The 23,479-nt window shown below is 53.1% G+C and overlaps 1 protein-coding gene across 4 annotated transcripts in view; it reads left to right on the plus strand.

Moving 5' to 3' along the window:
• Positions 1 to 23,479, plus strand: part of RASAL1 (RAS protein activator like 1) — a 115,667-nt gene that overhangs the window by 60,084 nt on the left and 32,104 nt on the right. For all 4 annotated transcript variants that reach the window (XM_039505117.1, XM_039505119.1, XM_039505118.1 and 1 more), the window contains 4 exons: positions 2,200 to 2,353; positions 6,092 to 6,156; positions 8,449 to 8,561; positions 15,484 to 15,676. In XM_039505117.1, coding sequence (XP_039361051.1) covers positions 2,200 to 2,353; positions 6,092 to 6,156; positions 8,449 to 8,561; positions 15,484 to 15,676 — 525 coding nt within the window. The remainder of the gene's footprint in view (positions 1 to 2,199; positions 2,354 to 6,091; positions 6,157 to 8,448; positions 8,562 to 15,483; positions 15,677 to 23,479) is intronic.

Raw genomic sequence — 23,479 nt, forward strand, 5'->3', positions numbered from 1 at the left:
TACCTTGGGTGGATCCCGGTTAGCGGCGCAGAGGGGCTAAGGCAGGCTGCCTGCCTGTCCTGGCTCTGTGCTGCGTCCCGGAAGCAGCCAGCAGGTCCAGGTCCTACGCAAGGGGTGTGGGGGCAGGAGGCTCCGTGGCGTGTGCTGCCCCCCCAGCTCCAGTGTGGAGCCAGTGCCCAGGCAGCGTGTGGCGCCTAGGAGCCAGACCTGTTGGCCACTTCTTAGGCGCGGGGCGGTGCCCCAGGACAGGTAGGGGCTAGCCTGCCTTACCGCCTCAGCACCGCCGACTGGGCTTTTAGTGGCCTGGCTGGCGGTGCTGACCAGCGCCGCCAGGGTCCCTTTTCAACCGGACACCTGGTCACCCTCCCCAGCAGTTGTGCCTGACCCCTCTACAGCAGCATGTTCTCCTTAGCCTGCACTTCATCTCCCGGCCTTACGACGTCCGTCTGGGGCCTGCAACGATCTGTCCCTGGTAGCACTGAGCCACCCGCCAGCGCTGCCCAGGGACCTTTGCGACGGCATCGCCCCAGATGGCTCCGCAGGAGTGGGGTAGCACCCGGCAGGCATGTTAATCTGAATGAAGTTTCAAGCAGAGAGCAGCTGTTCCCCAGCCTGTATGCGTGTGTGCATGTGCACGTGGACATGTGTGGATGTGAGCACGTGTGTGTGTGTGTATGCGTGTGCACGCAAACTTTTGACGTGTCAATGCTTTGAGGCCACAGTGGCAGGCAGCTGAGGCCCTGCCTGGATGGCTGGTCACCTGCTGCATGTCACTGCCTCTGGCCAGGGCCTTTTGGGACCTAGGGGCCATCAGGGTGAGCGGGGGGGTGGGGGGGTCTGGTCCGTGGGTTGCTATTGACGCTGGGTTGTTAGGACGACAGCACAGGGTAGGTGGCAGAGATGGTGCAGGAGGTTCAATAGCCAGTGGCAGTGAGTCTTGGCTCCCTCCTTTTCCTGGCTTGGCCTCGCCCCCAGCCATGATTTCTCCATGGGGCTGCTCTGATTTCGCTGGCCCCACCCGTGCCCTGGAGAGTCGCGACACCCCCCTGGTGATGCAGCAGCCAGTCAGTGCCTGGGGGTGGCTGTGAGCTCTCTGAGATGCCAGTCCCCTCTAGCCTGCTGGTAGTGCAGGCCGTGTGCTGGGGCTTGGAGGCCAGAGCCCTAGGTGCTCCCGGGCCTGGGCTCGCTCTGCCTTGGTGGCTGGGCTCCGGGGCACGCCCCGGGTCTGAGTACAGCAGCCGGCTCTCCTGGGGCTGCCAGGGGCTGCGAGCCCAGGCTCAGTGACAAGCCCAGCCCAGCCCTAGGGGCCGGGAAGTACAGGGGGTAACAGTGGCACAGCCCCTGGGTGGGCTCCTCAAGCCACTACCCTGTGTCCTGCCAGCAAGAGGCTTCAGCCCTGGCTCTGGGGCTGCCCACTGGCCAGCCAGCTTCCCGGCTGCCGGGTGCCCTCGCCCTGGCCTTGCCTGGCCACTACACTGCGGGTGATGGAGCCTCCTCCTGGCTTGATGCTGGGCTGCCCGGAAGCCAGTAGGATGCATCGAGACCATACACCTCTGTAGCACCCTGGCCTCACCCAGGGCTACCTGGCCATGGGGTGAGATGTGCCCTCTGCCCTGCAAGCCGTGGGAGGCAGGGAGAGCGCTGCTGGGGGCAGGAGGCAGTATCAGGACGGCAGGCGTTAGCTGGCAGCAGGCGGGCGCTCGTCCCAGGGGAAGGCAGAGGGGGTGCCAGGAGTAGGAGGAGCCCAGGCTGGAGCTGTAGGCAGGGTCCTGTCCAGGGCCTTGGGGGTCAGGGACTGGCTCTGCTGCAGAGGGGCAGGGGACTGGGGAAGGGGTGGGGTGCTCAGCCGAGCCCGTGGTCCTGCAGGTTCAGCCTGGCCACACGATCGGAACGGCCTGTCAGCTTCCCTCCCCACTGCACCCCACACCTGTCTGAAAGCTTCCTCCTGGGATGGGGGCCAGAGACGGACCCTCCTGGTGTGTGGGGGCACAGCGGGTCCGGGGGGAAGAGAGGATCTCCCTGTGTGGGGCAGAGGGGCCCCACTTGGTGTGGAGCAGAGAGGGCTCTGGGGTTGGGGGATGCAGAGGGACCCCTCTTGGTGTGGGGCAGAGAGGGCTCCGGTGAGGGAACTCTGGGGGTCTCCCTGGGTGGGGCAGATGCGTGCTGGCCAGACAGCATCGCTGCCCTGCTGTGCGGCAGGAGGAGGACGTCAGCCCGCTGGCCTTGCTGGAGGAGATCAGCTCGGTGGAGAGCCGGCAGGACGTGGCCACGAAGCTGGTGAAGATCTTCCTGGGACAGGGCCTGGCGGTGCCCTTCCTGGACTACCTCAACCTGCGGGAGGTGACCAAGACCAGTAAGTGCTGCCCCAAGGCCTGGTGGCGAGAGCCTGGCCCAGTGCCTTCCCCAGGGGCCTGCTTGTCACTGGCAAAGCTCATGGCACTGGGCATCGCTGAGGGAGCTCCCAGAGTGATCTGGGGTGCTCCATATGGAGGGCACCCGCTGCTGCTTGCCTGGTGTTGGGGGGGGTTCTCCTGTGCCACACCTAGACCAGGAAATCTGGGTGGGGGGTAATCGAACACCCATTGAGCCCATTTCCACACCTTGCCTAGCACCCAGGTACCAGTTAGTATCGATACCGAGGTACCTGTGACACTAGTCCCAGTCAGCGATGGTACCTGTGGCCCTAGGTACCAGCTGGCAGTGGTACCTGCCTGCCCCTGTGCATTTCCCTGGGTGCTCATCTCTTGGGCCTCCCTTAGAATCACAAGCAAAAGACCTATCTGAAGTGAGCCCATCGTCCAACACCGAGACAAGATTTTAAATTCAGACTGGCCTCGGGAACCCCAAACGAAGCGGGGCAGGAACTCCCACCCCTCTCTATCCAAAGGGCAGGGCCTGCTTCCCCCTCTCCCTCTCCTGATCTCAAGTCTGCAGTCACATGGCGGCTGGGGGAGTGGTGGTGGTGGGGAGCAGCTACCAAGATCTCCTGCCCCCTTCCAACCGTTCCAGGCCACAGATAGACCTTGCTTCAAACTGGGAGCCAGTCACCTGGGTTTCCTGTCATAACTCCCTGATTGGCTCCTCTCCTCACCGTAGCATCCTTCTTTTGGTCCTAATGTGCCATTGTGTTTCCATGGAAACCCCAGGCTGCCTGGTTTGGAGGCACGGGGTGGCAGGAGAATGGGATATGGACCAGAAATGCTCTGATCAAACATGGGTTCTGACACTTGGCAACATTTGGGAGCTGGAAATGGGCAGGTTTGAGGCAGCAGCATAGGAGATAGGTCTCCACATTGAACCTCAATGGGGCAAGGAGCGTGAAGGGTCAATATGTGTGGAAACAAACTCCTCCCCACTCATTAGGAGCAGCTGGTGTGAGACAAGCATGGTAGACGGCCCCATGGGACAGTGTGACCTAGTGGATAGAGCACTGGATTGGGAGTCAGGAGACCTGGATTCTGTTCCTGGCTCTGCCACGGACCTGCTGGCTGCCCTGTGCTATGCCTCAGTTTCCCCTCTCACCCTTTGTATGTCTTGTCTATTTACAGTGGGACACAGGGACTCGCTCCCATTCTGTGTCTGTACGGAGCCTAGCACAGAATGGTTCCTAGCTCGGCTAGGGTCTTTAGGCCCCACCATAAAACAAATAAGAATTATGGTGACTTCACCCCCAGATATTTGAAATCTGGCTCTGTGTGTAATGATTGTCCTTCCTCTGTAATGGGCTGGACCAAACTCTACATCCCAGCCCCACTGAGCTTTGCGGGGTTTGTGATCTAGATCAGAACTGCATGTCTGGAGCCACCATTGGGTGAAAGTTCCCCTGTCACTTTGTGAACATTCATAGGGGAAAATCTGCAACATCCTGTGACCCTAGCACAAGTGAGCATTGGTACCCATGGCAAGAGGTACCAGGGAGTATGGGTACCACTGGGTATTAGTGCCTAGGTACCCCTGGCCCTGGATACTGGTGGGGATCAGTGTCTAAGGTAACCCTGGCCCCGGATACCGGTGGGGATCAGTGTCTAAGGTCCCCAGGGCCCTGGATACCGGTGGGGATCAGTGTCTAAGGTACCCCTGGCCATAGATACCAGTGGGGATCAGTGTCTAAGGTCCCAGGGGCCCTGGATATCGGTGGGGATCAGTGTCTAAGGTCCCTGGGGCCCTGGATACCAGTGGGGATCAGTGTCTAAGGTCCCCGGGGCCCTGGATATCGGTGGGGATCAGTGTCTAAGGTCCCTGGGGCCCTGGATACCAGTGGGGATCAGTGTCTAAGGTCCCCGGGGCCCTGGATATCGGTGGGGATCAGTGTCTAAGGTACCCCTGGCCCTGGATACCAGTGGGGATCAGTGTCTAAGGTACCCCTGGCTCTGGATACCAGTGGGGATCAGTGTCTAAGGCCCCAGGGGCCCTGGATACCGGTGGGGATCAGTGTCTAAGGTCCCCAGGCTCTAGTACCAGTGGTATTGGTTCCACCAGGTCTAGCGTGGGAGCTACTCCAAAGCAGTGCTTCTTGTCAGAGCAGATGTGGTGACTGGGGCATGCCTCTGGCTACCTGCCTGTACCTACAGGAGGAAGCAATCGGGTTGGGCTTGGCCCAGCTCCAGCACCAGTGCAGTGAATTGCTTGGCATCTGCCCAGGACTGAGCTCGCAGCCTGGCTACGTGGCGGGGAGAGAGGCTGTTTAGAGAAACCCTCATGGTGGGAATGGACTAGATTAAAGACCGAATTCCCAGTCACTCCTTTCCTGCCCTCTAGGCAGGGATAGAGGGGTGGGGGAAGGTGACTTCAAGCTATCCTTGGGCTCCCTGTATTCTGGCGCCTGCCCAGCTCCCAGTGCAACCATGGCAGCCAGTGCATCGCTATAGCACTGGCCACCCTGCTCACACCCTACGCCATCCCTTACGCCATCCTACATGGCCAGGGAGGCCACATACACAGGGGAGTTCTCAGGCTTCCTCCCCACTTCACACTATCAGAGTCCAAGGGCCTTAGTGTGGCCGGGGTCTCTTCCCTGGGAGCAGGGGCGGCTCTAGACCCCAGCGCACCAAGCAGGCGCTTGGGGCGGCCGTTCCCGGGGGGGGCGGCATTTGGCTCCGGTTGAGCTCCCGCAGTCGTGCCTGCGGCAGGTCCACCGGAGCCCGGAACGAGCGGACCTGCCGCAGGCATGACTGCGGCGGGTCCCGTCTTCCCGCGGCTCCGGTTGAGCTCCCGCAGGCATGACTGCGGCAAGTCCGCTGGTCCCGGGCTCCGGTGGACCTGCCACAGGCATGCCGGCAGGAGCTCAACCGGAGCCGCGGGAAGAAGGGACCCGCCGCGGGACCGGGGAAGGGCGGCGCAGCGCTCCGCGCTGCTTGGGGCAGCGTGATTTGTAGAGCCGCCCCTGCCTGGGAGCAGCCTTCCAAGGGAAGAACCAGGGCAGGGTTCTTGTCTCCATTTGCTATCCCCTCACCTCGTGCTGGCTCTCCAGGGCATTGCCCCCCTTGCACATGGTGACATGGCTCCATCTCTGCTGGGATCCTCACGCATGTCTCCCCCGCTCTCACCTGAGGGGCAGCCCCCAGTCCTATGCTCCGCCCACCCCGGGCTGGCCCCCTTGACTCCAGAATCCCTCCTGCACGTGCAGAGAATAGCTGCTCCATTTCCCCACCATTTCCCCAAGCCATTCAGCTGGCTCCCCATTATTTCAGGATCCAGCATTTGTCTCTCCACCTCCTTCTGCTCCTCACAGCCCCAGCCTCTCTGTCTCTGCTGGTGTGAGCGCCTTCTCCCCCGCAACTCCTGCTGCCTGAAGTAGCCTGCCTGTCTCCACCCCCTCTTCTACCCAATCTCCCTTGGAAACCCATCTGCTCCCTGCTGCTGGCACCTCAGTCTCTCTGTCCCTGTACTGCTGGCCAGAGGGCTGAAGGCTCTGACAACATTTTTGCACCTACCCCCCTGCTGTGTCTAGCTGATGCCATGTGCTGTTCACTGTCTGGTGCTGTTTAGCCCTGCAATGCACCGTGGGATGGAGGCTGTGTGAAAGGCACTGTGAAAATGCAATGGGGCACAGGTCCCAGCTGGGTTATAAATCCATTTTCTTTGCTTCCAGCTGATCCGAACACACTCTTCCGCTCCAACTCCCTGGCCTCCAAATCCATGGAGCAGTTTATGAAGGTGAGTGTGGTGGAGAGTGTCCCAGTGAATTCTGGGAATGCAGGTGTTAGCAACTCTGATCTGTGCCATACCTCAGCATGCTAAGGGCCCCTCTTCCATCCTCTTCCTGTGCGGCCTGTGAAATAACACCATGAGAAAAGTGACATGCTGGTCCGAACACAGAGCTGGGAGCCAGGAACCCCTGGCTAGTTCAGATTCCAATTGTGGGGCCCTCAGGCAAATCTCTCTGTGTTCTTGTCTGCTAATATTGATCTGCCAGGGGTGTGCACTGGCCATGAGAAGAGCCCCAGAAGTGCTAAATTTGGGGGTTTGTCTTCACTAGACTCTTGTGTCTCCAGGTAATTGATTGCCAATGAGTTTGGAGTAGTTAACACCTTTGTGAAAACACCCCACACATTTCATCCCGGCTACAAATGTTTGTTCTTTACAGGCAAATCTCTCTGTGTTCTTGTCTGCTAATATTGATCTGCCAGGGGTGTGCACTGGCCATGAGAAGAGCCCCAGAAGTGCTAAATTTGGGGGTTTGTCTTCACTAGACTCTTGTGTCTCCAGGTAATTGATTGCCAATGAGTTTGGAGTAGTTAACACCTTTGTGAAAACACCCCACACATTTCATCCCGGCTACAAATGTTTGTTCTTTACCTCAAGGATCACAGGGCTTAATGGGCAAAATGTCTAGTGAAGATATACCCTGAAGTGTTTATTAAAGGCTTATCTACACATACAGCTGCACCAACACAGCTGCACCACTGCATTGCGTCTGGTGACCGTGATCTCTGCTGAAGGGAGATCAGCATAATAAACCCATCTCTGCAAGGGGCGGGAGAAGCTGTTTTACCCTGAGGCTACCCTCGGAGGGGTGTAGAGTGCTGATCTCCGTTGAGCACTATAGGGGCCAGGATTTCCTGGTGAGGTAACCATCATGCATCAGTTCTCTCCCTGTAAAGTCCCTCTCTCTGGCAGTGATACCAGTGGGGATCAGTGTCTAAGGTCCCCGGGGTCCTGGATACCAGTGGGGATCAGTGTCCCTCCCCACTGCCATTCACAAAGAGAGCTGTGGCACCCCTTTCAGTGCACTGTCTGTGCCACGGGAATCCCCTGGCAACCAGCTTTCTCCATCAGAGGATGGGAAGCACCGTTCCTTACAGCTCCAAGAGGGGGTGCTAGAGAGTGATATGAGGCTTCAACAATCCCCTGGAAGGCAGGCTAGGGTGAAACCTGGGGCTTGTCCCTTGGGTCGCAAAACCTGTAACAAGTGGCACTCTCCAATCGCTCCTCCTCATCTCTCCTCTCTGTACTGTTCATCCTTTCTAAATTAGCTGTTACCACTCAAGAAAGAGATCTTGGAGTCACAGTGGATAGTTCCCTGAAAACATCCACTCAATGTGCAGCGGCAGTCAAAAAAAATGAACAGAATGTTGGGACTAATTAAGAAAGGGATACATAATAAGACAGAAAATATCATATTGCCTCTATATAAATCCATGGTATGGCCACACCTTGAATACTGCGTGCAATTCTGGTCGCTCCATCTCAACAAACATATGTGAGAACTGGAAAAGGTTCAGAGAAGAGCAATTAAAATGATTAGGGGTGTGGAACAGCTTCCACACAGTGAAAGAGAAAAAAGTGGGATTGTTCAGCTTAGAAAAGAGACGATGGGGGAGGGGATATGATAGAGGTCTATAAAATCGTGCCTGGTGTGGAGAAATTAAATAAGGACGTGTTATTTGCTCCTTTTCATAACATAAGAATTAGGGGTCACCAAATGAAATTAATAGGCAGCAAGTTTAAAACAAACAAAGGAAGTGCTACTTCCCACAACGTACAGTCAACCTGTGGAACTCACTGCCAAAAGCGAAGGCCAAAAGTGCAACTGGATTAAAAAAAGAATGACATAAGTTCCTGGACAGATCCATCAATGGCTATTAGCCAAGATGGTCAGGGTGCAACCCCATGCTCCAGGGGTCCCTAAGCCTGACTGCCAGATGCTGGAATTGGACGACAGGGGATGGATCACTTGATAATTGCCCTGTTCTGTTCACTCCCTCTGAAGCATCTGGAATGCCATTGCCAGAGACAGAATACTAATCTAGAAGGACTATTAGTCTGACCCAGTCTGGCCTTTCTTTCTTTCTTTCTTTCTTTCTTTCTTTCTTTCTTTCTTTCTTTCTTTCTTTCTTTCTTTCTTGTCCCATTCCCGAGCTCTTCCTTCCTTCATGCTTCCCCCATTCTCTCTCATCCCCTTCCCACTCCCCTCCATCATTCCTCCATTTTCTGCTGTTTCTGCAGGTAGTTGGGATGCCCTATCTCCATGAGGTCCTGAAGCCGATCATAAACCGGATCTTTGAGGAAAAGAAGTACATCGAGTTGGATCCATGTAAGATTGAGCGGAACCGGACCAGGTGAGTGTGAGAGCAGCGGGGATCCATGCCAGGGCCTGCTGGGATAAATCTGGAGTGACTCCAGTGTCTGCAGCAGAGTGGGTCCGTATCCGCGCTGCCAGAGCTGAGACCAGGATCTGCCCATAGCACCATCCGTTCAGGAGGAAACGCCTAAAGTCACAAACCAGATGCTTTTCCATAGCAAGAACTAGCTGCTCAGAGAGAAACCCCAGTGCACCCTTCCCCAAATAGTACTGATCTCCCAGGAGAGGCAAACTGCTAGAGGTAAATCTCACACATTGAATTGGGTCTGGTCAAGATGAGGACATTGAGGTGCCAGCTGGCACCGGAAGCCTTGGGATGCTGGCAGCATCCTGCCTAGTATAGGACATTCTCTCTTGACTGAGCTGAGTGACTAGATCAAGGCGGCGTTCTGAGAAAGCGAGGGGCCAGGGATGCACACGGTACCTGACTGCAATGCTGGCGATCTCTAGTGTGAGTGCCGCACTCTGAGCAGCCTGATGCTTGATAGCTCCTTCTGGGCTGGGATTTGTGTTAGCAGCGAGCCCTCTGCTCCCTGGGCTGAGATGGGAATACAGTGGGCTCGGGCTGCGGTGTATGCCCTCCTTTATCATCTCGCTTCTAGCTGATGCTCTTGTCCCACACACATTCCCATGGGAGTCCCCCAGCCTGGGGCCTGCCAAGCAGCAGATCTGCCGTAGGGATCTATTATTTCAGAAGGTGGAGAAGCTACTGGGGAGAGGCTGTTCTACATTTGATTTTGACAAACAGGGAGGAACTGGTTGAGAATTTGAAAATTGAAGGCAGCTCGGGTGAAAGTGATCAGGAAATGGTAGAGTTCATGATTCTAAGGACTGGTAGGAGGGAGAACAGCAAAATAAAGATACTGGATTTCAAGAAGGCGACTTTAGCAAACTCAGGGAGTTGGTCAGTAAGATCCCATGGGAAGCAAGTCTAAGGGGAAAAACAAGTGAAGACAGTTGGCAGTTTTTCAAAGAGACATTATTAAGGGCACCAGAGGCAGGGCCGGCTCTAGTTTTTTGCTGCCCCTGAAATTGTGCCACCCCAAGCACATGCTTGGTTTGCTGGTGCCTAGAGTGGGCCCTGACAAGCTCAAACTGTCCCACTGCGTAGGAGAGACGGGAAGTCTGACGAGAGAGCACCCGGGCTTACCCGGGAGATCTTCAATCATCTAAACATCAAAACAGAGTCCTACAAAAAGTGGACACAATGTCAAAGTACAAAGGATGAATATAAACAAATAAGACAAGTATGTAGGGACAAAATTAGAAATGTCAAGGCACAAAACGAGATCAAACTAGCTAGAGACATAATGGGAAACGAAAACATTCCACAAATACATTAGCAGCAAGAGGAAGACCAAGGACAGCGTAGACCCGTTACTCAATGGGGGGCGGAACAATAACAGAAAATGTGGAAATGGCAGAGGTGCTTAATGACTTCTTTGTTTCGGTTTTCACCAAGGTTGCTGGTGATTGGACATCTAACATAGTGAATACCAGTGAAATTGAGGTAGTATCCGAGGCTAAAATAGAAAAAGAACAAGTTAAACATTACTTAGACAAATTATATGTCTTCAAATCACCAGGGCCTGATGAAATGCATCCTAGAATACTCAAGGAGCTGACTGAGGAAGTAGCTGAGCCATTAGTGATTATCTTTGAGAAGTCATGGAAGATGGGAGAGATTCCAGAGGACTGGAAAAGGGCAAATCTAGTGCCAATCTATAAAAAGGGAAATAAGGACAAGCCGGGGAATTACAGACCAGTCATCTTAACTTCTGTGCCCGGAAAGATAATGGAGCAAATAATTAAGCAATCAATTTGCAAACACCTAGAAGATTATAAGGTGATAAGTAACAGTCAGCATGGATTTGTCAAGAATAAATCGAGTCAAACCAACCTGGTAACTTTCTTTGACAGGTAACAAGCCTTGTGGATAGGGGGGAAGCAGTAGACGTGGTATATCTTGACTTTAGTGAGGCTTTTCATACTATCTTCCATGACCTTCTCATAAACAAACTAGGGAAATGCAACCTAGATGGAGCTACTATAAGGTGGGTGCAAAACTGGTTGGAAAACCTTTCCCAGAGAGTAGTTATCAGTGGTTCACAATCATGCTGGAAGGGCATAACGAGTGGGGTCCCACAGGGATCAGTTCTGGGTCTGGGTCTGTTCAATATCTTCATCAATTATTCAGATAATGTCATGGAGAGTCCACTTATAAAGTTTGCAGATGATACCAAGCTGGGAGGGGTTGCAAGTGCTTTGGAGGATAGGATTAAAATTCAAAATGTTCTGGACAAACTGGAGAAATGGTCTGAAGTAAATAGGATGAAATTCAATAAGGACAAATGCAAAGTGCTCCACTTAGGAAGGAACAATCAGTTGCACACATACAAAATGGGAACTGACTGCCTAGGGAGGAGCACTGTGGAAAGGGATCTGGGGCTCATAGTGAACCACAAGCTAAATATGAGTCAACAGTGTAACACTGTTGCAAAAAAAGCAAACATCATTCTGGGATGTACCAGTGGGAGTGTTGTAAGCAAGACAGGAGAAGTAATTCTTCCACTCTACTCTGTGCTGATTAGGCCTCAACTGGAGTATTGTGTCCAGTTGTAGGTGCCTCATTTCAGGAAAGATGTGGGCAAATTGAAAAAGGTCCGGAGAAAGCAACCAAAATGATTAAAGGTCTAGAAAACATGAGCTATGAGGGAAGATTGAAACAACTGAGTTTGTTTAGACTGGAAAAGAGAAGACTGAGAGGGGACATAACACGTTTCAAGTACACCTCTACCTCAGTATAACGCTGACCTCAGGAGCCACAAAATCTTTCCGCGTTATAGGTGAAACCGCGTTATATTGAACGTCCTTTGATCCACCGGAGTGCGCAGCCCCTCCACCCCCGGAGCGCCGCTTTACTGCATTATATCCAAATTTGTGTTATATCGGGTCGCGTTATATCGAGGTAGAGGTGTACATAAAAGGTTGTTACAAGGAGGAGGGAGAAGAATTGTTCTTCTGAACCTCTGAGGATAGGACAAGAAGCAATGGGCTTAAATTGCAGCAAGGGCGGTTTAGGTTGGACATTAGGAAAAACTTCCTAACAGTCAGGTGGTTAAGCATTGGAATAAATTGCCCAGGGAGGTTGTGGAATCTCCATCATTGGAGATTTTTAAGAGCAGGTTAGACAAACACCTGGCAGGGATGGCCTAGATAATACTTAGTCCTGTCATGAGTGCAGGGGACTGGACTAGAAGACCTCTTGAAGTCCCTTCCAGATCTATCATTCTATTGGTGCTGCTATGGGGCCTGGCGTGTGGGATTGGGGGCCACGTTGCATCGGGTTAGGATAAGCACTGTGGGGGCACTGCCATGGTTGCGTGGCTGGTGGAGCCAGCATGGTTGCTCTAGGCCAGGGGTTCCTGCCATAGTCTTAGGCCAAGTATGGACCCCAGAGCAGAGCGAAGGGGCTGGGCTGGCATCGGGCAGCTGTGCTGGAACATGTGAGGGTCCGGCAGCGAGTGAGAGGACGGGGGGAACTCGATGCCTTGGTGCGCGCATGGAGGAGCCGGGTGTAGCTGAGAGGAGAGCACAGGTGTGAGCGGTGTCGCTGGCTTGGGTGTGGGTGGGGGGTTGGGCGCATTTCAATTAGAAATGGCAAATCAGGAAAACAGTGACACATGGAAGCTGCTGTAATTCACGGTTCATTTTTCCCACTTAACAGTGCTAATTAAAGCAGAGAAAAGTGAGTCTGAGAAGTGATTTATGCCTCTAAAAATAACCCAGTCGCATGTGAATGGTCTCTGGGGGCCATACACACAGGCAGGGAAGCATCCCCCCAGCCAGGGAATTGTGATGGACTCTTGGTTTGCAACTTTGAGGTCACCTCACGCCCCCCTCTTCTGCTGCCATGCTGAGACTGGAGGGGGAAGGAGAAGAAATGAACCCTTTGTCTTCCAGTGCCTGTGGCATGAACTCCCCTTCTCCCGGAGGGCCATCCAGGTGACTCGGGAGGGGCCCATCTCCTCAAAGACCACGTGGCCCAGATAGACCAGAGCAGCTCCCGCCCCTGAGCGCTGGCAGTGGGAGTTCAGCCTTTCTGCGGAGGGGAAGGCTGCTCTGAGCAGGCTGCAGCAGTGCTTGCTGGCATGTGTTGCATTGTCGGGATGCTGCTCTGTCCTGAGAGGAGATGGGTGCTGGGTTCTGCCCAGCCTTCCTTTCATCCCGATCCCCGGGCTGCTGGCTCAGCCCTTCCCAGCTCAGCGGCAGACTAGAGGCCTGTCTGAAAGGAGTAGGCAGGTCTCAGCCCAGCCACTAGGGGGCAGGGCTCAGCCGTTATCAGTAGCGATCAGCCTCCCCTCAGAGCTGGGCTGGGGGAGTTCGCCCTGCACCTGCATCTGGTCTTGGTAAACTGCAGTTTCTGCTTTCCAGCGCCATCAGGCTAGCACTGAACTGACTCCGCGCCCGTGCGAGGAGCCTGCCAGGGGCAAGCTGGTGCTGCAAGCTGCTGGGGCATGGGAGGAGCTGAGTGCATCGCTGGCCTAGCCCAGGGATCACTGCTTCTGGGGAGAGGCGAAGGGCGAGGGGTTCCCCCTTCCTGGGGCGGAGCACAGGGCAGCCAGCAGTGGGGGGCAAGGATCTCGCTGGCTGAGCACCTGGCTACTGACTGCAGGATTATCGGGGGTTGGCCCCCCAGCCCTATCCCCAGATATGCCTGTCATGGGGGGAGGACTCACCCAGCCCCGTTGCCATGGGTGGGGCTGGCACAGGAGGGGGGTTATTGTGGGTATTTAGGGTGTGCTAAGCACTGATCAACTATAAGTAAAGTCGTCCCCTGCCCAGGGGAGTGTCTAAGCCACTCACCCCGCAGCACGCTGGGTGGCCTCCAGGGCCCCAGAGCCTGTGGAGGGAGCGGCTGCATCTGTGCGTGAGCAATTCTCCACCAGCGAGAGGCACAGGCAGGTCTGTAGATTATTGACTCCCACAATCTGCCCAGTGTGGTGACCCCACCTCAGCAGGGGAACGGAGCCCCTGAGTCCAGCAGAGTCTCCCTGCACCTGAGCCAGTGGGATCCTACAGTGTCCTCACCCCTGCTGGCCTTCCCAGATCCCAACCCAAAGGCATCATGCTTGGCTCTCCTGGAGCCCACAAGCCAGCCCAGTCCTCCTCCCAGGATTTCCCCTGAAGTCAAGACAGTGACATTCCCAGGAGAGAGACAGCTCATGCTGGTTGCTAAGCAACACCGTGTCAGGGATGCTGGAGCAGAGAGGAGGCTGCTAGTCCTTGATGAATGGTGCACAAGGCCTGTGTCATCAGGGAGTTGCCCCTCCATGGTGATTCTCCATCTCTGTGCTGTGCTGGCCACACCCAACAGGGTGTTTGGGGGGGGATGGGGGCTTAGGAGGCTCAGGAACAAGGCCCTTAGGGCATCCAGAGTACGTTCTTGGTGACATCGGTATGAACGGACTTCAGCCACGTGTGCAAGGCACATGCAAATGACAGTCTTGTGCCTGTGACACGATGGAGTTTACGGAGCTGGGTGTGGGCCAGGGGCAGGAAAGCCCAAAGCTGAATGCCGCGCTGGTGGACTAGATGTACAGACACACAGTGAGAGGCAGCAGGCAGTCTCTGCCCCCCAGACAAGACAGGATTGCCCCAGCTTAGCCAAGAAGGTGCATGGATTTGCCCAAAGTCACACAGGAGATCTGCAGTCAGCTGCTGGCTCTGACTCCCAGCCCAGTGCCTTGCTCACTCTCTCAGGGTCAAAATTGCTTCTGATGATCCATGTGCCAGCCAGGCCGGAGGGGCCGGCTGCACAGTCCTCTGGGGAGAGGAGTTGCTGGGGGTTCCTGCTTTGATCTCTCAAAAGGGACCGTGCAGATGAGTGAGGCCCAGGCAAGCCCTTTGAGTTTGAAGGCAGGATTTGCAGTGCCCAGCCTCGCTCGAAGCAAAGGGTCACTCTGACCAGGACTGCGGAGTGTAGGCTGCAGGGCTGGGATTGGCTTTGGGAGCGCATTGTGCTCCAAGTGTTCTGCACTAGCAAGACAAAGAGGTTCCCTGGCCTCGGAGCTGCTGCACGCTTGAACCTGGCTGCCAGGGAACCCAGTTCTTAGATCCAGCCTGGGTGTGTTTTGTGTCCACAGAATTCCCCCTTCCCAGGGCAGTGGGCTGCAGAAGCCTATGGGTTTTTTTTAAAAGAAAAGCCTGAATTTCAGAGGTACCGAGTGCACACATGGTACCCCCTCCCCCCATTCGCTAGAGCGAGCTGCAAGCACTCAGCACCTCTGGAAACACATTTGTGAGTTTCTAGCTCTTACGGTTGCAAGGAAAACCTTCCAACCAAGAGTACCTGGTGCAGTGCTGCCCTCCTCAGTCTGGAGTCTGAGACCCAATTTCTCAGACAGCAGCACAGTGCCCCATTCATCCCAATCCGGCATTAACATTGAAACCTAATAATGGTGACCCAAATGTCAACTTGTTAACTGTTTCACAGCTGATCAGCTTTTTAGCAGAAGCATCCAGCTGATGTGCTTATCCCACCATTGCAAATTGCCTTCCCCATGCTCAACTATCCCCTCCCCCACTTCCCCCTACCTGAGAATTGTGCATCGTCAATCCAAAAATCTGCAAGGTGAAGAAAAGCAAGGGGTGACATTTGATGTGGAATAGCACAGGAGCCCTGCCCTGACTTCAGTAGCCACATCAATATTCCAGTCTGCAAAATCCTCCATTTAAAAGCAATGGACCTAAATCTGACACTGCAGCCTTTCAGCCTGGCCAAGATGCGGAATGTTGATTGTATGCCGACAAAAGCAGCAGTGCGAGAGAGCTGGACTGCCCGGAAGAGGCACACGTGGATTGGTAGCTAAGGTGCATGTCTCTGGGTTTCTCTCCAGGAGGATTTCCTTCAAGGGCTCCCTGTCCGAGGCCCAGGTGCGGGAGAGCAGCCAGGAGCTCCTGAAGGGCTACCTGAGTGACATCATGGAGTCCATCATCGGCTCAGTGGAGAAGTGTCCCGCTATCATGAGGGTGGCCTTCAAGCAGCTGCACAAGCGGGTAGAGGAGCAGTTTCCAGAGGCGGAGCATGAGGTCAGGCAGCGGCACCGGGGGGTGAAGGGGGAAGGGCTCGAATTCATCTGGCGGCAAACGAGGGCTCAGCCACAAACCATCACGGCTTGCAGAAGTCCTAGGGAATGGACTCTGGCTTCTAGCACCGTTCACCCTCACAACATACTGGCCACATGTGTCTTTGTCCACAGGCGCTGACTTTCCAATGTACTGGGGGTGCGTGACCCCCGGCTCTGCCCCAGGCCCCACCCCCACTCCACCCCTTCCCCCAGGTCCCCACCCCTGCCCCACCCCATTCCGCCCCTCCCCCAGCATGCCATGTCCTCACTTCTCCCCATCCCCGCAGAGCCTCCTGCACACCATGAAACAGCTGGGGGAGGGACGGGGGAGGGACGGGGCAAGCGCGTGCCTGGGGCGGCGAGCCGGGGGGGAGGCCTGCCAGTTGCTGTGAGGGCGGCAGTCAGGCAGCCTTTGGCGGCATGCCTGCGGGAGGTCTGCCGGTCCCGCGGCTTCAGCGGCAATTCAGCGGTGGGTACGCCGAAGGCGCCGGACCAACAGATCACCCACAGAAATGCCGCCAAATCCACATGACCAGCGGACTTCCCGCAGAAACGCCGCCGAAGGCTGCCTGACTGCCGTGCTTGGGGCGGCAAAAAACACAGAGCCACCCCTGCTCTTCTCTGGACCTTTTCCAGTTTGTTCACATCTTTCCTGAAACGTGGCACCCGGAACTGGACACAATGCTCCAGCTGAAGTCTAACCAGTGCGGAGTAGAGCAGAAGAAATACTCCTGCTAATACATCCCAGAATGATGTTCGCTTTTTTTGAAACAGCGTTACACTGTTGACCCTGATCCACTATAACTAGGGCCCTATCAAATTCACAGTCCATTTTGGTCAATTTCACAGTGATAGGATTTTAAAAATCATAAATTTCATGATTTCAGATATTTAAATCTAAAATTTCACCATGTTGTAACTGTAGGGGTCCTGACCTGACTCTGAAGGCAGCAGTGCAAACGTAAGGGCGGCATAGTATGGAATTGCCACCCTTACGTCTGCACTGCTGCTGGTAGGGTGCTGCCTTCAGAGCTGGCACCTGGTCCGCAGCCACTGCTCTCCAGCCACCCAGCTCTGAAGGCAGCGCAGAAGTAAGAGTGGCAATACCCCTACAATAACCTTGCAACCGCCGTCCGCCCACCCCATGACCCTCTTTTGGATTGGGACCTTCAGTTTGAGAAACGCTGGTCAGTATAGAATAGGGTAAAAGTAGACAAAGACCAGATCTCAGTGTCCATAGCGTGTTTTTCATGGCCATGAATTTGGTAGGGCCAAATTGTAACCCCCAGATCCCTTTCCCCAGCACTCCTTCCTCAGCAGTCATTTCCCATTTTGTATGTGTGCAACTGATTGTTCCTTTCGAAGCAGGGGGGCTGGAACAATTTGTACAGTGGATGCTGAGAGCCACTGAACCAGACTTTAAACCCTCTATATACTGGAAACCATTTCAATCCAGGGGGTGCAGCAGCACCCCCAGCACCTGTAGTTCCAGCACCTATGCTTCTAAGTAGAATACTTTGCATTTGTCCTTTTTGAATTTCATTCTATTTACTTCAGACCATTTCTCCAGTTTGTCCAGATCATTTTGGATTTTAATCCTGCCCTCCAAAGGACTTGCAACCCTCCCATCTTAGTATCATCTGCAAACTTTATAATTGTACTCTCTATGCCATTATCTAAATCATTGATGAAGATATTGAACAGAATCGGACCCAGAACTGATCCCTGTGGGACCCCACTCGATAGGCCCTTCCAGCTTAACCGCGAACCATTGATAACTGCTCTCTGGGAACGGTTTTCCAACCAGTTATGCACCCACCTTATCTAGGTTGTATTTCCCTAGTTTGTTTATGAAAAGGTATTGAGAGACAATATCAAAACATAAAAACATAAGAATGGCCAGACTGGGTCAGACCAAAGGTCCATCTAGCCCAGTATCTTGTCTTCTGACAGTGGCCAACACCAGGTGCCTCAGAGGGAATGAACGGAACAGGTAATAATCAAGTGATCCATCCCTGTCCCCATTCCCAGCTCTTGGCAAACACTGAAGTCAAGATATACGACATCTACTGCTTTCTCCCTATCCACAAGGCTTATTACTTTGTTTGTTCTTAACAAATCCGTGCTGACTGTTACTTATCACCTTATTATCTTCTAGATGATTGCAAATTGATTGCTTAATTATTTGCTCATTATCTTTCAGGGTACGGAAGTTACACTGACTGGTCTGTAATTCCCTGGATTGTCCTTATTCCCCGTTTTATAGATGGGCACTAGATTTGCCCTTTTCCAGTCTTCTGGAATCTCTCCTGTCTTCCATGACTTCTCAAAGATAATCGTTAATGGCTCATTTCATCAGGCCCTGGTGTCTTGAAGACATCTAACTTGTCTAAGTAATTTTTGACCTATTCTTTCCCTATTTTAGCCTCTGATCCTACCTCACTTTCACCAGCATTCATGACATTAGATGTCCAATTGCTACTAAACTTTTTGGTGAAAACTGAAACAAAAAGGTTATTTAGCACTTCTGCCATTTCCGTATTTTCTATTATAGTTCCCCTTCCCCACCCTCATTGAGTAACGTCTCTACCCTGTCTTTGGTCTTCCTCTTGCTTCTAATGTATTTGTACGATGTTTTCTGGTTTCCTATTACGTCCCTAGTTAGTTTGATCTCGTTTTGTGCCTTGGCCTTTCTAATTTTGTCCCCACATACTTATGTTATTTGTTTATATTCATCCTTTGTAATTTGACTACGTTTCCACTTTTTGTAGGACTCTCCTGGTTAAGCCTGGGGCTCACTTGCCAGACTTCCTATCTTTCCTACGCAGTGGGATAATTTGTTCTTGTGCCCCAATAATGCCTCTTTGAAAACCTGACAACTCTCTTGAAATGTTTTTCCCCTGAGACTTGCTTCCCATGGGATCTTACCTACCAACTCCCTGAGTTTGCTAAAGTTGCCTTCTTGAAATCCATTATCCTTCTCATGCTGTTTTCCCTCCTACCATTCCTTAGGGCATGTCTACATTGGCAGAGTGACATCACCGCTCAGAGAGCGCTGAAGGGAAACCGTTGTGTGTTCACACTGACAGCTGCCTGCGCAATAGCGTGTTCACACTTGTGGCACTTGCACTGGTATTCCAAGCAGTGTACTCTGGGCAGCTATCCCACAGAGCATCTTTTCCTCTTCTGCCACTAAGAGTTGTGGGAACATGGAGGGGGGTCGTGGGGAATCCTGGGTCCTGTCCCAATGCCCCGTGATGCATCACTTCACATCCCAGCAATCCCTGTGCTTCCGTCTGCATTTGGCGCCATCTTTCAATGGTTTGTATTCTGCACGCCACTGCCTCTTTGGGCTGCAGGAACGGATCCCACACTGCTGACCAGTATGCTGTTTGCTCTCACTAACACATCACGAGGGCAGTGGAATTATTCCTTAAACTACAAAGGCAAGAGGAGTGCGACATAGATCTCGCCACACGTAGTAGCTACGACACTTGTGACATTCACGGAGGTGCTGACCACAATGGAACACTGCTTCTGGGCTCGGGAGACAAGCACTGAGTGGTGGGATCACATCATCATGCACGTCTGGGATGACGAGCAGTGGCCGCAGAACTTTCAGGTGAGGAAGAATCCACCTCGCATGTCCTCTTGTCTTTCTGTCTACTCTTTTATCTAACCATTTCCCGCCTTTTTTCAGCTACCGTGAACCGAGCAGCGCAGCTTCCGCCGCAAACTCTGCTCTCCCGCTCTTGCATCGCTAGCTAATTTTTCCATGTTGTCTGTCCTGGGCTCGCGTGCAAGCTACAGAAGGCAACAATTCCCCGTTGTTTTTTGGCCATCGTGAACTGAGCCGCACAGCTTCCGCTGCAAACTCTGCTCACACTTCCACCGCAAACTCTGCTCTCCCGCTCTTGCAGCTCTAGCAAGCTTCCCTACTCGGTAAAAGCTACAGAAGACAACCATTTACCGCCTTTTATCGGCCATCTTGAACCGAACAGGCTTCCTACGTTTCACGCCCTTTTCCCAGGATTACCCGTGCAGGCGCCATAGCGTGGCAATCATGGAACCCGCTCCGATCTCCGCTGCAGTTTTGACCATTGTAAATACCTCGCGCATTATCCAGCAGTATGTGCAGTACCTGCAAAACTGGGCGAGGAAGCGATGACAGTGTGATTACTATACTGATGAGGACATGGACACATATGTTCCTAGAAGCACAGCATGTGGCGATTGGGAGATCACAGTGGCATTGGGCCAGGTTCATGCTGTGGAATGCCGATTCTGGGCCCAGGAAACAAGTACAGACTGGTGGGACTGCATAGTGTTGCTGGTCTGGGATGATTCCCAATGGCTGTGAAACTTTCATGGAACTTTGTGACTTGCTGTCCCTTGCCCTGAAGCGCAAAGACACCAAAATGAGAGCAGCCCTCACCGTTGAGAAGTGAGTGGCCATAGCACTGTGGAAGCTTGCAACACCAACACCCGACAGCTACCGGTCAGTCAGGAATCAATTTGGAGTGGGCAATTCTACTGTAGGGGCTGCAATGCTGCCAGTACCCAGCGCAATCATTGACCAGCTGCTATCAAGGGTAATGACTCTGGGAAATGCACAGACCATTGTGGATGGCTTTAATGCGCTGGGGTTCCCTAACTGCGATAGAGCGATAGATGGAACGCATATCCCCATCTTGGCTCCGGCACACCGGGGCAGCCAGTACATAAACCACAAGGGGTACTTTTCCATGGTGCTGCAAGCACTGTTGGATCACAAGGGACATTTCACCAACATCAACATGGGATGGCTGGGAAAGGTGCATGACACTCACAACTTCAGGAACTCTGGTCTGTTTGAACAGCTGCAGGAAGGGACTTACTTCCCAGACCAGAAAATTACTGTTGGGGATGTTGAAATGCCTATAGTTATCCTCGGGGACCCAGCCTACCCCTAATGCCATGGCTCATGAAGCCGTACACAGGCACCCTGAACAGTAGTAAGAAGCAGTTCAACTATAGGCTGAGCAAGTGCAGAATGGCGGTAGAATGTGCTTTTGGATGTTTGAAAGCGCGCTGGCGCAGTTTACTGACTCGATTAGATCTCAGCACAACTAATATTCCAATTGTAATTGCTGCTTGCTGTGTGCGCCACAATATCTATGAGAGGGGGAGACATTTATGGCGGGGTGGGAGGTTGAGGCAACTCGCCTGGCAGCCAATTTCACACAGCCAGACACCAGGGCGATTAGAAGAGCACAGCAGGGCGCGCTGTGCATCAGAGAAGCTTTGAAAGCCAGTTTTATGACTGGCCAGGGTACGGTGTGACAGTTGTGTTTGTTTCTCTTGAAGTTACCTGCCTCCTATATATATATATATATATATCTGAAAGGAAATAAAGTCAAAATGGTTTCAAAACTGTTCTATATTAATTGTTTCACAACACATTGAGAGAAATCAGAAAGTAGACTAGGAGACCGGTGGGTATTGGGTTAGGAGGGTGGAGGAGGAGAGAAGGACAAATTCAGAAACCAAATCAAAAGTTCTCATATGCCAGCTTTCTGCTACTTGGGCGATCCTCTGGGGTTGAGTGTGTGGGGCCCCGTAGCCTCCCGCCTCGTGTTCTTGGGTGTCTGGTCGAGGAGCTGTGGAACTTGGGGAGGAGGGAGGGTGGTTATACAGGGGCTGCAGTGGCAGTCTGTGGTCTTGCTGCCTTTCCCGCATTAGCTCCACCATACTGCGGATCATGTCAGTTTGCCCCCCCATGAGCTTGACCATAACATCCTGCCTGCTCTCATCGCGTGCGCCCCTCCTCTCTTCATGTTCCTGTAATGCTTTACAGGACTCTGCAATTGTTTGCCTCCACGCATTCAGCTGGGCCCTATCAGTGCGGGAGGACTGCATGAGCTCGGCGAACATGTCGTCCCGAGTTCGTTTTTTCCACCTTCTAATCTGGACCAGCCTCTGGGATGGAGTAGATAGGGGCCGCATTGAAACATTTGCACCTGCGGGAGGAGAAAAAGGGGAGGTAGTATTTTAAAAGATACATTTCAGAGAACAAAGGGGACACTTTGGTGTGAGTAAGCCATCACACACAGCCGGGCAACAGAATTCAGCTTACAGGCGGCCTAGGGGCACGCAGGGTTCTGTTTCTTCTATATTCATTTCAATGCTTTCAAACTGCTGGGCCCCCTTTCCCATAGTAAGCAGTGCCTGGTGGGTTTGCCATATAAAAGGAGGGGCTGCGGGCTCTCTGAGATGATCACTGCACACAACACCCCCTCCCCCACCCCCGCACCCACCACGTGGCTCCGGACTGGTCCTGCTTTGAGCAGGGGGTGGTACTAGATGATTTCCTGAGGTCCCTTCCAACCCTAATAATGTATGATTCTATGAGGCTCTGAGCAGGGATGAGCCCTTTAAACTAAACACGAACAGCCCAGGACGGCTGGGTTTCCCCCCGCCCCCCACCGCGTGGCTCTGATCAGGCTCTCACTCACCAGAATTACCTTCTCCAGGTCATGGTCCGGGAGCCCCCATTGGGAGTGGGGGGAGGCTATTGGCTCCAGCGTTAAGAATAGTTCCTGGCTAGGAGGAAAATGGATTCCCCACTTGCCGCCTGTGCACTGTCCTCCTCCTCCTCCTCTTCATCCTCCAATGACTCTTCCTCCTCGCTCTGTGCAACTCCCCCCTTGCAGGTGTCCATGGACAGTGGTGGGGTAGTGGTGGTGTCACCCCCCATAATTGCATGCAGCTCACAGTAGAAGCAGAATGTATGGGGCTGTGACCCAGAGTGCCCATTCGCTTCCCTGGCTTTCTGGTACACTAGCCTGAGCGCCTTGATTTTCGTACGACACTGCTCTGTGTCCCTGGAGTAGCCTCTTTCCATCATGGCCCTGGAGACTTTAGCGTACGTATTTGCATTCCTTTTTTTGGAATGTAGTTCTGCCATAACAGACTTGTCTCCCCAACATGCAATGAGATCCAGTACCTCCTGTTCGGACCATGCTGGAGCTCGTCTGCGAATCCGGGACTGCATGATCTCCTGGGATGGTGGACTGTGCTGATGGTCACCTGTGTTGATGGTGACCAAACAGGAAATGAAATTCAAAAGTTCCTGGGGCTTTTCCTGCTCTCCTGGCTAGTGTGTTGGAGTCGAGAGTGTTGTCCAGAGCGGTCACAAGGGAGCATTCTGGGATAGCTCCTGGAGGCCAATAACATCGAATTGTGTCCAAAATACCTTTAACCAAGGATTGTGATCTCGATTTAAGCGCTGCTCCACTTGCTGAGATGGAGTACAGAAATTGGATTAAAGAGCCCTTTAAATAAAAAAAACCGCTTTGGTTGTGTGGACAGAATCTTTCTTTTTCTTTTCGAATTAACTCAGCTAATTCCGAAATAACAGACTAGTGTAAACCAAGCCTAAGTGGCGTGGCAGTGTGTACACCTCGGGAGTTACAGCGCAGAAAGCTGCTTTACTGTGCAGAACCTTGCCAGTGTAGACAAGGCCTCAGAATCATGAACTCTACCATTTCATTATCACTTTCACCCAGGCTGCCTTCCACTTTCAAATTCCCAACCAGTTCCTCCCTATTTGTCAAAATCAAATCTAGAACAGCTTCTCCCCAATGGCTTTCTTCACCTTCTGAAATAAAAAATGGTCTCCAGTACATTCCAAGAACTTGTTGAATAATCTGTGCCCTGCTGTGTTGTTTCCCAACAGATGTCTGAGTAGCTGAAGTCCCCCATCAGCACCAAGTCGTGTACTTTG

The sequence above is a fragment of the Mauremys reevesii genome, linkage group 18 (genome assembly GCF_016161935.1).
Source record: "Mauremys reevesii isolate NIE-2019 linkage group 18, ASM1616193v1, whole genome shotgun sequence".
Classification (NCBI taxonomy): Eukaryota; Metazoa; Chordata; order Testudines; family Geoemydidae; genus Mauremys; species Mauremys reevesii.